This window comes from Gobius niger, assembly GCF_951799975.1.
Source record: "Gobius niger genome assembly, chromosome: 1".
Lineage (NCBI taxonomy): Eukaryota > Metazoa > Chordata > Actinopteri > Gobiiformes > Gobiidae > Gobius > Gobius niger.
The window spans coordinates 5,920,015-5,935,008 of NC_136852.1; the positions used below are offsets into that span (position 1 = coordinate 5,920,015).

General features: G+C 40.1%; 1 protein-coding gene and 1 long non-coding RNA gene across 5 annotated transcripts in view; both read left to right on the top strand.

The window, feature by feature from the left end:
• Window positions 1-14,994, top strand: part of LOC306977227 — a 172,115-nt gene that overhangs the window by 106,565 nt on the left and 50,556 nt on the right. The window lies entirely within an intron of this gene.
• Window positions 1-14,994, top strand: part of LOC306975623 (rho guanine nucleotide exchange factor TIAM1-like) — a 132,460-nt gene that overhangs the window by 71,503 nt on the left and 45,963 nt on the right. For 3 of the 4 annotated variants that reach the window (XM_079573232.1, XM_079573235.1, XM_079573233.1), the window contains exons 7-12: window positions 2,946-3,131; window positions 7,751-7,897; window positions 9,190-9,264; window positions 9,329-9,499; window positions 10,827-10,931; window positions 13,121-13,202. In XM_079573232.1, coding sequence (XP_079429358.1) covers window positions 2,946-3,131; window positions 7,751-7,897; window positions 9,190-9,264; window positions 9,329-9,499; window positions 10,827-10,931; window positions 13,121-13,202 — 766 coding nt within the window. The remainder of the gene's footprint in view (window positions 1-2,945; window positions 3,132-7,750; window positions 7,898-9,189; window positions 9,265-9,328; window positions 9,500-10,826; window positions 10,932-13,120; window positions 13,203-14,994) is intronic. The other variant, XM_079573234.1, reaches the window with a different exon arrangement.

Consider the following 14,994-nt stretch of genomic DNA (forward strand, 5'->3'; position numbering starts at 1 on the left):
AGAGTTTAGTGGTGCTAGGCTAGTGCTAGGCTAATGCAGGTCTATGGTAACTAGTAGCCTGCATTAAAAACCTCTTCAAAATCATGGGGTAGTCCTCCAAACGTTGCCATGTCTGATTTGTAGAAAGCTCCTTTGTGAATTCCACGTGTAGTTATGCTAATGCTAATAAACAAACTACTAGCAGATCACTCCGCCGCTGAGTAGCTACAACCAGGAAGCTGATGCTGCTCAAATATAAGTTCTTTTAAATGCAAAATAGTTATATTTCAAACATTATTCAGTCGACACATCACTTATAACACCAGACTACCCATATAAATGTCTAAGTGTGCTTGGGTCAGACTGTGTTTAATTCAGGCTACTAGTTACCATAGACATGCACTAGCCTAGCATTAGCCTAGCACCACAAAGCTCTTCAAATATAAGGACTGCATGAATTTAAAAAATATATATTTATCTCCAGAAATCAACAACACTCTGGATAACTAGTGTCAAAAATCCTGAAATATCCCTTTAATGTCCACAAAACAAAACACAAGAGAATTTTTGAAACAGTAATATGTAATACAAACATATTAGATTCAAAAGCCTTAAATTTGTTTATAAACGCTGCCACGTTTATAAACCCTACTAATGTACAAATGTAAAGCTGCATTGACTTAGTGGACTCTATTTAAGTTCTATCCTGGATATTTTGGGGATTTCTTTCTTGAACCATTTAAACTACAATCAACACCTTCCACCCTCTTCCTCCTAATTGCTCCACTTTCTCCCCCTAACCTCAGTGACCAGTAGAAACAGAAACCTTTGTGTGTGTGGACGTTTAGGTTAGACCCCATTTGGCGCGGCACCGCTTTGGCAGCGTCAGGTTTCGCTTTGTGCCGCCGCTGAATGCTCCTTGGGACGGGCCCAGCGGAGGTTTTGCTCGTTTCGGCCCGTGGAATGCGCGCCATTGTTTCCCCCCCTTCTCATCTCCCTGCAAACTTGGCAATGATGCAGCCCGGCTCTCTCTCCCGCCCCCCGGCCTGTCTTTACCCCCTAAACTCCGGCGCAGAACCGTGACAGAGGGAACAGCCCAGTGAATAACCACAATGTCCTGCTCCACTGGCCTAGTAAACAGCCCCGCATTCGCCAAGAGGGGCTCGGACTAGTCACACTTGGGAAACCAAAACTTCTGCGGGATCGGAATTTCATCGGGACTTCGGTAAAATTGAAATGACTCCCCTGGATTTTATTTTCCTGAAATAATGGACAGATTATGCCACTGATGATGCTTACAAACTTCTACTTCAGGCTCAATAATCATCTTTAAGAAGACATTAATGTGCTTGAATTAAGAGATTCAATCTAAAGTTTGGTTTTCGATGAGACAAAACCTCTTTTCGAGTGTTTGCTGTTTAATCTGTTCATATTTTAATCATTTACTGGAATTAATTAGATTTTTAATGTCTTTGTCATTACGGATGTTTTTAACTGTGCAGAGCAGTGTGAGCTCATCTCTGTGAAATGTGTGAGACAAATATATATTTTACACTCAGGCCGAACCTTTAACTCACATGATGCTGTAATATTGTTAATATAGAGCGTAGTTAGAGACGATTAAAGGTCGATCAATATGGGTTTTTCTAATCCTGATTTATTTTTACAGATTTTTCCAAATGTCTGGTCGATAATCCTGTAAAAACATAAATACTTGGCCGCTCCAGCAGTGTCTGATTTTATTTTACTTTAGGTGATTCAATCATAGTTTCTGTCCCAGCCTTGATTAGTTGACGTTAGCATTAGCATGCTGTTGCTAGCCGATCAAAAAAATAATTGCAGAGGTTAAATGGACTATTTGCAAGTTGGTCATTTTTATACTCACTGCTGTCACCTCAGGTCGTACGTGTCACTGCAGCTCCTATATTAAGCTTGTGCATGACGACACTTCAGACCCAAAGTAACACCTTTTTGAGTGACAGTGCAGACTGTCCTTTAAAACTAAGCCAGCATTTGAATTCTCCAGGTTCTGTGCTTCAAAATGAAATGTCCATATTCTAATTTTAGTGATTCTCATGTGATCTCTAGAAGGATATTGTTGATGAAAAATGTGTGTCCTCAATTTTTGCATTTATCCAGTCAACATGACAAAGACATGGTTGTCTTTATCATGCAACCAATTTAAGTAGAGGCCAACCAGTTTTCATCGCTGTTTCTCAGTTCCCCTGAGGCCTAGGAGGTTGTGGGAGAACTCGCTTAAAGAACTGACTTCGCTCACCCTCTTTCTCTTTTCTTCGCAGAGACATAGTTTTTGATCGGCCGATCGCCGTTATTGCAAAATCCCAAAATATTGGCCCGATATATTGGCCGGTAGATATATCATTCCACCTCTATATACGATTGAAGAGAGATGTTTTGAATTGATGTTGTCTTCTTTAGACTTCATTACTTTCAAAACTGCATGTCAATTCACACGGCACTAAAATAACCTCACTTTGCAGCTATAGTGAAATTACACTATAAATAAAAAATCAGGGGAAGTTTTACCTTCCAGATTAACAACATGGCAGATTTGTACGGGCAGAAACTCATAGCACTAGAAAAAGACTAATAATTTTAATTTTCGACTTGAATTAAGAGATTAAATCTAAAGTTTAAATAGATTTCGTCTGGTCTTTGATTTGATAAAACCTGGTCTTGTATGTAAGTTTTTTCATTCAGATTGTTTTGTGTCATTTCAAGTGAAAAAGAAACATTTTAAAATGAATCTGTCTGATTTCAAGTGTGATTTATGCTTCTTCCATTGGCATTTATCTCCAATTAGTTCCAGCCGACTCAAATTCGACAGAAAGAACCTTTTATTCAAGTATTTTTTTTACCTCGACTCTCTAGGTAATTCTAACCCTGTGCGAATACGGCTTTAAACGTGTCATATTATTTATGTCTTGGCGTTTTTCTTTTCGCAGATTTTCCTGTGGGAGCAGAATCTGGAGCAGTTTCACATGGACCTGTTCAGATTCCGGTGTTACCTGGCCAGTCTGCAGGGAGGCGAGCTGCCCAACCCCAAGCGTCTCCTGGCCTTCGCGTCGCGGCCCACCAAGCTGGCCATGGGCCGCCTCGGCATCTTCTCCGTCTCTTCCTTCCACGCACTGGTGAGTGTGCGGCCCCAGGACACCTGCGCTGGAGTGTGATTTTACAATTCGCACCATCTCAGGAACCGAGTGGAAGAAAACAATCATAGTGAGGCGGGGAAATGTGGAGAAGCAGCTACTGAATATGTGTCTTTTCTGTAATTTATACTTGAAAATATAAATCCAGGCTTAAACAGGCTATCACTAAATTATCAACATCGCTTTATTACATGATGCTACATCCATATCCCAAGAAAACAAAATACATCTCCAGATCACTGACTTTTTCCATCTGACTCACATTTACCCATCTTTTATAGCCCAACACAAAGATTCATTGTAACTTAAAGGGACTATACAGAGTTTAAAAATGTTAAAACTAAGTATTTTGCTCCCCCTACATGTTCCATCCTGCACTGTCACTCAAAAAGGAGTTTATTCGGGTCCGAAGTCATGTACAAGCTTAATATAGAGGGTGCGGTTACACATATGGCCTGAGGTGGCAGTAGGGAGCATAAATGGCCAACTTGCATCTACTCTAAGCTTAATGTTAGTCATGGTTTTCACATTTTAGTCCTGTTTTGTCTCAATTTGATGGAAAAAAACAAAACTATTCATTTGTTATCTCACAGACACAGTTGTGGTCATATTTAGGACGGGGTGCCGTTAAATGATACCAGTATGTTGTGGAAAAACAGTTTAGGTAATCCTGGTATCGAAAGCAGGTACCAGAAAAAGTATTATATCTGTAGACACCTGGTTTAGATGCCTGTTGGGTCCAGGGACAGCATTAAAGGGAGTTTCAGCTCAAATAAATTACACCCATTTAAAATAAACAATAATGTTGTATTGTTCCATAAAATACGGTGGTTCTAGATGAGAATATTTTAGTATAAGTATCGGAAACAGTCGGGCTGGGACAAAAGATTGGCTCGGATCGCAATACCAGTTCAATACTTTATCAAGTATCGCAATACTTTCAATGCTTGTTTGGAGGCATTTTTAACAGGCACTTTTTGAGTTACAGTTATACTTTGTTACATTTTGTTTTCAGTCTTAAAGGGACTATACAGAGTTTAAACATTTTAAAAAGAAGTGTTTTCCTCCCCGTACATGTTCCAGCAATGTCCTAATGTGTAAAAATTACCAACTTGATGCAAGTTAGCCATTTTGTGCTCACTACTGCCCCCTCAGGTCATACGTGTAACTGCACCTTCTATATTAAGCTCGTGCATGACGCCAGTTCAGACCCGAATTAACAACTTTTAAAGTGACAGTGCAGGATTTTAAAGGCAGTTGTGGTGAACAGGTCTGAGCTCATTCTACACATTAGGACATGGCTGGAACATGTAGGGGGGAAATACTTATTTTTAATATTTTTAAACTCTGTATAGTCCCTTTAACACTGGCATCAAATGGCATTTGGTTTGTAAACTTTGTTCAACTTTCTTTTTGCACATTTTAAGGTAAACATATCATAATTGCTTGCTGTATCGTGTTGGATCGGCCCTGAGTATTGTGATACTTATCGGATCGTGACAACGTGTATCGTCCCAGCCCTAGAAAACAGTTTTGTTCTGGTATAGGTGTCGTAAACCGAGTATAGTTAAAAAAATATAACGATATAGGAACATTTACATATGAACTGTGCTGAACTAATTAACAATCACGCTTTAATAAATATGGATGAAGAGGGATACCAGGAGTCGGGGGGTTGAGCTTTTTGTGATGTTACAATGTTATTCTGTCATCAAAAACATAGCTTTGTGTCTTGAGTTGCTTGCACATCTTTGAGTGATCTTCGGGTCATCTCCAGTGGTTAATCTTGGCTCCCAAAAAGCTCCTCCTGAGGTCCATCACTTGCTAAGCTTAATCCTCTCATCGCGCAGTGAAAACACTCGCTTCACTACAGCCACATGGGTTTAAATGTTTCTTTATTGAAACAGCGGAGGGGAGGAGGGAGGGGCTTATCAGGAGATCGCTTGGAGGATCAAGAACTGGATATTTTCTTTTAGCTGTTTTAGATATTGCATTTTCTAACCAACTAAGTGAGTTAGTGATAAAGATGTGTTTGGGATTATTACCAAATACTTACCTTTTAAATATTTTGGTCAGAAAAATTGCAAGTAGAAGTTAAAATACCCAAAATACTTCACAACGTCTGCTCTATCCAGCATAAAGAATGTAAATGATGGTAGTTAAATACAAAGTCTCTTCAAGAGCAGATCCTTATGGTCCCCTTCTTCGTAACCAATGGCAACCAGGCTAACATAACCCCAGATTCACCTTCTCCCGGGGCCACAGCTGTGTGTATTTACGGCGGGGGAACAATCGATTCGCGGAATGAAGGCGTACCGTGTCAAGACAGGTTTTCCGAGACGTCCACGAGGTTTTGGATTTGGGTCTTGTGGTCGCGGGACACTTTGTTTTGGAGGCCTCCCACTGGGCTAAAAGCAGAGCGAGCGCAGGAACACGGCCGTTTGATTTTCGAGTGGTTTTTGTGGACTGATGGCGTCCGGTTTGCCCACGCCGCCGACGCGCCGGCAGAGCGGGTGGGCGGCCGGGCAGCTGCAGGGGAGAGAGACAGGGCACGGAAACGGAGGACTCAACAAGTTTTGTTTGAAAGCAGAGATTTATTCCTTATTCTAGAAATTTAATTGAAAAGGAACACTGGGGGGTCGTTTACCGAGCGTTTGCTAATGTGCAAGAAGAGCTGCTCGTGTGAAAGTGGATCAGCAATTTTACAATCAAGTTCTGCTTCTGATCTGAACTATCAACCCTGGATTAAAGCCTTTTAGTCAGATTTCTTACATATAATCCCCGTCAAAAGTTTGGAGATGTTTTTTCTATTTATTGATTTTTCTTTCATTTCAAGGCTATATAGGCGAGTTTATTTGTAAAGCACAATTCATACACAAGGCAATTCAAAGTGCTTCACAGATGCATAAATACAAGAAAACAAATTAAATCAATAAAACATCAACATTAAATTACTCTATTACAGTAAAAGGCAAGAGTGCAGATAAAATACTTTCAGTGTCATATTCACGGGTAAAAAGAGCTGTTTTCAGCCTGGATTTGAACATTGTCAGAGTTGAGGCTTGTCTCACAGCCTCATGAAGACTGTTCCAGATTTTAGCTGCATGAAACTGAAACGCAGCCTCACCGTGTTTAGTCCTGACTCTGGAACCACCAGGAGACCCCTCCCTGAGATGGTTCATACGGCTGTAACATGTCAGAGATGGACTTTGGTGCTAAACCATGAAAAAACTTGTACACAAGCAGAGCTGTTTTAAATTCTGTTCTCTGAGTGACTGAAGCCAGTGCAGAGACCAGAGCACTGGACAAACATGGTCGTATTTCCTGGTTCTTGTTGTTCTGGATGTACTGCAGCTCTGACAGCCTCCCGGCTGCGGAGTCTGGTTGGAGGAAAAAATGTTTCTCCACTTTACGTACTTCCCTCTCAAATGTGCTAAGTCTGGAGCTGCAAGATCACAGGGCGCTCCTATTAAGCACAAAATGTTACGCTGTGGTCGGCGATTTGAGACACAAGATCAGGCCCATAGTGTTCGTTCATAGTTTAATGCCTTCATTGAGAATCATGGAAACAATTGAATTGAATTGAAAAAAGATACATAAAAAGCGTTTCCACACTTTTGACGGGTTCTGTGTTTCGACACTTTAGATCAGAGGTGGGAGATTAATTTTCATAAGGGGCCACATGAGAAGCAACAATAACTCAAACTTATTCTGCTCAACTTTGTGTATTTTGAATAGCTTTTTTAGTAGGACTATTATTTTCTGTAAATGTTTAGCCATGTCAAGCCAAGGATGCGCATGTGTGTCCAAGTACATTTTCCTGGGTTCAAAATATATCGAGTTTATCGCCAGGACCCATAAACAAAAGCTCCAAAATAAAAACATGTTTTGATTGGGAAAATACTATTGAGGAAACTTTTTTTTCAACAGATGAATAATAATGAACCTGGCAGGACTGAAGCCTCATAAAAACGGCTTACACTTAATAATAATAATAATGCATTGGTTTTATATAGCGCTTTTCTGGACACTCAAAGACGCTTTACATTGCACCATTCATTCACTCCGTGCTCGGTGGTGGTAAGTGTTAAGGTGCCTAGACCAAAGTCAGAAGCTGTTGTCTTATTCATAACAGGCAGAAGATGACAATGTGTCTCTTACTGTGCAGCCCAACTGTGTCTGTGGGAATGGCTGATTTAAAGCAGATATAAAAACGACCTTTCTGTGTTATTGTTATTGTTTTGAATGGGCGACTAATGCACATAAACACAGAGCGTTGGTAATCTCAGCGGAGATTTCCACAGCTTGTTCAAAACAACAGTGTCTGTGAGGGGGAGGCATAACAGCCGCACTCTGTACACAGCGATCCAGGCCAATCAGCCGGCTCTTCGGGAGGGCAGGCCGAGCCGCGCACAAGCTAATCACAAATCTCATTACGACATCGCTGCATTACATTAACAAACTGAATTAATAATGTCCATTTGTCACTTTTCTTACTGTGATTGCAATTACAGATGCATTTTAAAGAGATCAAAGCTGTTTTTGTCGCTGGTCCCTGTAGTTGGTCTATTGTGTTGAATAGAATCGTTTTTGTCCTCTAGGTGGCAGCGCGCACGGAGAGCGGAGTGCGGCGCCGGACCCAGGCCATGTCCCGCTCCTGTAGCAAACGCAAGAGCCGCTTCTCCTCACTGTGGGGCCTGGACACTACCTCAAAGAAGAAGACGAAGGCTCACCCAACCATCAACCAGGTGCACTTAAAACAGGGCTGGTTTTCTCTTGATTTTTTGATTACTTGAGTAAAAAATATCTCAAAGTTATGTTGTTTTGACTACTCTACCCACCTCTGACCCCACAGATAATTTTAAGAAATTTAATTGACTCTGTGCATAACTTCAAATCATAACAACGCCGCTGAAGAAGTGACTTTCTGTTTCAATCCAGCACACCAAAATAAAAGCACCGTCTTGTTCATTAGTTCAACTTTCTTTCTGCCTTACTATTAACAGACAAAGCACTTAAAATGTGTGTATTTAATTATATTCTTGTAATGTTACAAGTACCTGCTGAACTAATCTATGAGATGAGCTGTGTGCTTTTATTTTGGCGTGCTGGATCGAAACAGGAAGTCACTTCTTGGGCAGCTTTGTTAGGATTTGAAGTTATTCAGTCAAAGTCAATTATATTTCTCAAAATTATCTGGGGGGTCAGAGGTCGGTAGAGTTGCCAAAATAACATTACTTTTAGTTCAAGTACAAGTAGTGGCTTAAATTATTACTCAAGAGTAAAAAAAAAAGAGTGATCTGCGTTATAGCGAGGGACCACTGTAATGTGAAATGTTGTAATTTTTTTTTTTAAGAAAAAAACATAAAAGAAATCATTATAAAGAATTAGAAACAAAAAACAAAATACATACATTTTATGCATCAACATTTTTTTTTACTTAAAAAGTACTGTATGAAAAAATGACTTAAAAAGTACAGATACAGATACGTTAATAAATGTACTTAAGTAACTAACTTAAGTAAATGTAACTGAGTACTAACCCCCCGACCTCTTAACCCCCACCTGAACCGAGCACATTTTCTCCAGTTTGGCTTCTTGAAAAAAGTGTTCAAAGAGCGATGGAAACAAGGATTAAAATTAAACAAAAATGCAACAAAGAAGCAACAAAAGAGGGACAAAAAGTGCCAGGATAATAATATTCAACGTCAATGCAACAAAAACATTATGAGTTATCAGTTTTGTAGGTCTTAGCTTTCAAATGAGGCGTCACACTGGCCTATAGGAGTAAGTAGTGGAGAAGCTTTTAGACTTGGGTAAAGCCGAACTGCAGAGAATGCGCTCTGTTAACGCAGGGCTAAGAGGTTAAACTATTGCATATTAGCCGCTGCAGTGCTACGTACAGTACAGTGCAGTCTGTTCACTTTTTTAAACTGTGAGAAAAGATTCTCTTCTTTGTTTTCTTGTAGAGCACCGAGAGTTTCCTACACTTTTAGTCGAGAAACTGCTTTATAACCTGTTCACCCATGTCTCTCTTCAGGTCTTTGCTGACGGTGAAGAATCGACCAAAACCCCCGGGGAAAGTCTGTACATCGACCACGCCAAGGAACACTCAGTAAGACCGACCTTTGACACTTTTCATTGTTTCATGATGAAATCTTACCTTGTTCTTGTTTCAGAAGAGTGAGGAGGGCACGCTGAAGAGCCTCCCGCGGCCGCCCACGGAGAGCGACATGTGGGTGCCCGACCACCTCACGCCGTCCTGGGTGTGTCTGCCCAACGACCAACCGGTGCTGACCATCATCCAGCCGGGGGAGTCCGCGCTGTGCGTCCTGGAGAACATCTGCAAGGTACAGACACACAACAGGCAAAAGATTAGCCTTCACTGGAGTCGTTGAATATTCCATCTGTTCACCACTTTTAAAGCTCGGTCACTTCTAGCTTCACCCTGTTTGGAGCTATAGGAATATACTGGGAGAGGCCAAATGCTAACAACATCTTTGGTCTTTTTGCGTGACTGCTGGCACACAGTTTTAGTCTAGTTTATGTTCAGTCAGTATCTTCACACAGACACGATTAACCACAAAACATGAAAACACTGAAACAATGACTGAAAAGGGTTTTGGCTGAAGGGAAACACTTTTCTAAAGCCAAACCCTATTGCAGCTTAGAAGGTGCAGTTACACGTATGACCTGAGGTGGCAGTAGTGAGTATCAAATGGCTAACTTGCATCTAGCCCCTTTAAAGCGCCAAGCATACAGCAGTTTTACCATCTGCAAGAAGAGAACAACAATAAAAAAAAGTGTATCAATTGGCTACAAAGTTAATTCACACAAGTCACACATTCATCAATAAATTTGTCTCGAATCAGTCAATTTTATTGAAAAGACAAAACATAGTGTTCACAGGAGAGTTTATATGTGATTTAGTGCTATTACTGTATAGGCAAGGCAAGGTTATTTGTAGAGCACAATTCATACAAAAGGCAATTTAAAGTGCTTCTATATACAAGAAAACAAATAGAATCAATAAAAACATCAACATAAAATGAATCCATTACAGTAAAAGGCAAGAGTGCAGATAAAATACTGTCTGCTGTGTCTCACATCGTCATGTGAGACAGGCCTTTGTCTCACAATCTGTTCCAGATTTTATCTCCTGCTGGAGATAAATGCATGGATAAGTCTCTATAACTGCTTATTACATTAGATCTGAACATGTTTTTGAAAGCGTTTAAGGATGTTGAGTTTTTTAAGGTGTCATTCAGACTATTCCATACAAACATAGTAAAACATTGGCATTTGCAGAAAATAGTTCTGTACTTTAGGCTACAATGTTGAGGTTCGGCCCTTGGGTGTTTAGGCAATGATGAAAATCGGCCTCCATGACGCAGACCTGCCTACAGTTCTTCCACAATGAGATATGTTCTTACCTGAGCTTAGACGAGTTGATACGTACCTGTCTGGTCTTTGTGCCCGTGGAAGAGTGTGGTATCTTTTAACTTCACATTTGGAGCTATTGGAATATACACTGAGGGCACACACACAGACCAGACAGGTACACATCAACTCGTCTAAGCTCAAGCAAGAACATATCTCAGTATGGAAAAACGTTGGCCTGTTCCTTTAAACAGTGATGTAATGGCTATTCTCACTTTTCTAACTCTGTCCACACAGGCCCACAGCCTCGACCCCACAAAGCACTACCTACGGTTCAAGTTCCTCATTGAAAGTCAAGTGCAATTTTACATCCCCAAACCGGAGGAGGACGTGTGCGACCTGGTGAGTGCAGAAACATTCTCCGAGAGGGATGCTTAAAATAACATTCTGATTGGAGTGTGTGGATGCAATGTTTACGAACTTTTAAGACTAGAAAAATATCAAAGTTGCTTTCATCTAATGCTAGGTTTACACTTAATGACAAGTCACGAACACCAGCAATTTAATGAATCAGGGCAGAGGCTTCACGCGTCGTCAGGGGTTAAAGTGGGCCAGAAAGGAGAAAAAAAAGAAAAGAAAAAATCGCATCTGACACTCACCAACACCAAATAAACAAAGAAGACGAAAGAGCACATGGAGATTATTGTTAATTTGCTGAAGCCGTGCTGGACAGAACTCTTCAGAGAGAAAGAATAATGCACCTCAATATAACAACTTTAATCATGAAATCATCAACTTTACGGACACAAACTAATCCATAAACGAAATCTACTCTTCCCAAGCTTTTGCCCAGTTTTTATTTCACAACAATCGGCCTTACATTTTCGTTTTTTCCAGATTAAAGCAGTACTAAGTAACGTGTTTACCTTAATAAATCCTTTCCGTGGTCCCTGTGGGGGTAGTACAAGTGTTTATGGGATGATTGGAGGGTCTTTCATCTCCCCCTGGTTTCTCTGTCCAGAAAACCATGTTTGCAACTTGACTGCCACCGGTCCGGAGAAAGCAATACACACATGTAATCACGAAGAAGAAGCTAACATGCTAACGGGCAAAGCTAACTGCTGGCTAACGTCACTTTAAACCGTATTTACAGCCAAGTTTGAGTGAAAAAAAATATTTCCATTGTATAATTGGATGCACAGTAACCCTCTCTCCCCTCGCCTTTTCTGTCAGCGTAGTATTTACTCTCCAAGACAATTAATAAGTTAAAAAATCGTAACTTGCTACTACACCTGCAGTTGCGCTTATGGCCTCTAGGGAAGAGTTACTTAGTACTGCTTTAATTTAGGAAGCATAATGAAGAGAAAAGGCGATAAAACAGTGCAGGAGTTATGGCACAATGTCGGCCTCTTTCCTCTGATCTGATCCTCTGAATCTGTCTGGTTTTAAAGCAACAAAAACGTCCGTAATGCTAATGGAGCCTGTGTCTCCTCCTCTTCAGCTCAGCGCGATGAGCAGCTACAGACGGAGGAAGAACAGGGGCGGAGCTGACACGGGCAGTAGAGGGATTTTGACAGTACATAAAAAAATATATATAAATAGATTAAATAATAATTGCAGCTATACAAATCAGTGTTTTCTTTTCATTTAGAGAGCGGCACGGTAGTACAGTAGTTAGCGATCGTGCTTCACAGCTAGAAAGTCCAGGTTTGATTCCTACCTGGACGGGGCCTTTCTGTGTGGAGTTTGCAAGTTCTCCCCAATAAATAAAATAATAAATAATAAATAAAAAAGTAATCATAATGTAGACAGTTCTGACTTTCATCACTGTATAAGAATGAGTTAAATAGATTCATGATTCAAGATGTTTTATTTGTCAAACCATGTGAATGATTTGAAATACCATATTCTTGCCTAAAATACACCAGATTGCACAAAATTTATAAAGTAGTATTAAAAAAAAAATCCTGGGGAGGACTGACTGTTGCTCTCACTTTCTCAGAGTATCTCAAACAAGAGCACACAGAACAACTTATTACAATGTACAACTTATTTTGAAAATACAGTAATCAATAAAAGTCATATAAAACACCTTCTTTGCCTTTTATATATGGACCTAATGTCGCGTTCTTCTAGATTCGAGTTCCACCACCTCCCAAAGTCCGCTTTAACCACTAAAACCAGCATAAAACGTCAGTATTCAAAGATGCCAACAGAGGGCGCTAGTCTCAGTCGGGACAAGCTAAAAACAAAGGCTTCAAGTGGCTACGTCATAGAAGATGTTTTTATGAGCAAATAAGCTTTAATCCTGTTTGAAAACTCTGAAAAGTCCCCTTGGAACAACTTACTCGGTGTCTGTATTTTTAGCTGTATTAACAATAATAATAATGATGATTCCGTTTCCTGTAATTGATTCCTGCAGCGTTGGAATAATCACAATGCGGCGTATTTTTATCATCTATTCACGGTCGTAAAAATAGTGAAATTGAATGGCGTGCCTCCTGGCTGTCGTCCGCCGCCCACCGCTTTGTTGAGCGGAGCCGACTATTATTGAGCGCTTTATATAATGAGCTTCCCTTTGTCGTTCGCAGCTTTACAAAGAAATCGAGATCTGCTCCAAAATAACTCAAGTCATCCAGTTTGACAGAGACGAGTCCTGCATGATCGGATACGGTAAGAAGACGCAATTATGTTTAAGCCGTCATTTCATTATTGTTAAGATGCAATACTTCTGAACCAATATGACCAATTTGGAACAGAGTTAATGGAATAGAATCAACTGTAATGAGCTGAATGGAGAAATCCACCATTTTGTGGGCAAATTGCAAACATTATCCATAGAAAAAGGACTTATTACAGAGTATCCGCAGGGTCTTAAAAAGTATTAAAAAGTTGATATTTAAAAATCACCAAATTAAGACCCTTAAAGAGATGTAAGTTGGTCATTTTATGCTCACTACTGCCACCTCAGGTCTTATGTGTAACAGCACGTAACCTCCCCCTTATATGTAGAATGAGCCCAGACCACAAATGCCTCTGAAATCCTGCACTGTCACTCAAAATGGTGTTAATTTGGGTCTGAAGTGCCGTCATGCACGAGCTTAATATAGAAGCTGCAGTTACACGTATGACCTGAGGTGGCAGTAGTGAGTATAAATAGACGAACTTGCATTTAGTGCCTTTAATTGATGCCAGTTATGTTCTTTAAGGGATCTTATACCCATTTAATGAACTTTGCAAATAGACTTGTATAGTTTATTTTCATCTCTAATAATTTGTTACGTTTTTTTTTGCTTATTATAATTATATTCTCAAAGTGCACCCTTTTATCAGGTTACGGTGCGTTGCCGTGAAGTCTAAGTTTTTAAAAGAGGTTTTAAAGAAGTCTTTAAAAAGTTATTAATTTTGACTTCCTGCATATATCCTGTACTAATTATTATATTGACTTACTATTCAATAAATTACCAGAAAAATAATACATTTTGGGCTCAGTGGTTTGTCTAATACTGTAAACTGTGTCTCAGTGTATTTCATGTTCATTACAAGTACTTTTTGAGTAGATCCTGTTATTTTTAAGCTTTAGAATTTGAGTTTCTTCAATAATATCGTTTATCGCGATCGTTTCCTGCCTCGATATATCAAACTTTAATCAGAATCAGAATAGGTTTCATTGCCATTGTTAGTGAACAGGTTCACAACTAGGAGTTTTCTTCGATGCTTTCGCGCAGCATGAGCTCGAAAGCGCCAAGGCGACCGTTACATGACGCCCTTTTCTGCTGAAATTAGAAATGAGAATAAAGCAAAGCCATACGCCCACACTTTATACACTGACTCAGAGGGCGGGTCTTGGGGGTGGTTAGAGGTCATGTCATGTTTTGCAGTAGGAGGCTCTTTGCAAAGACCTTGAGCGATGTTTAGGTTACGTATAACTAGTCATACAGTTCTTTCAGTCTCGTGGCTTGGCCTTGGAGGGGGCATGTTGACGGCTCCAGCTCCTTCAGTTCTCCCAGGAGGAAAGAAATATTCCAGTTTTGTAATTTCCGGATAAATAGGCTTTTCCCCAGGTCTTCAGCATTATTTCAGACAATCGGAGCAGGTTGTTCCTTTCTCAGTCTTTCCGTTGTTCTACTCAGCCCCGAGATCTGCCCCAAGATTTGCTGAGACGTCTCAACAGACTGTACCAAGATATAATCCACCTTTCATTATCGTGACAGGCCTGGGTCTAACATTTAGTTCAACATTAGTCTTGTTTTGGTCCTGATGTAGTGTTTTTTAAGTCTTCTTTTGACACAGTTTACTGAAAAACGTAGGATTTGTGTTTAATATGAGGACCAAAGAGAAGCACTTTCCTCGCCCATTGCACTGAACCTATGTTATCTACACTTGTCACTTTTAATGGAAAGCTACAATTTATCAAATGCAATAAAAGTAATGATATATTCCATGCAAAGAAGAACAGGAGTAG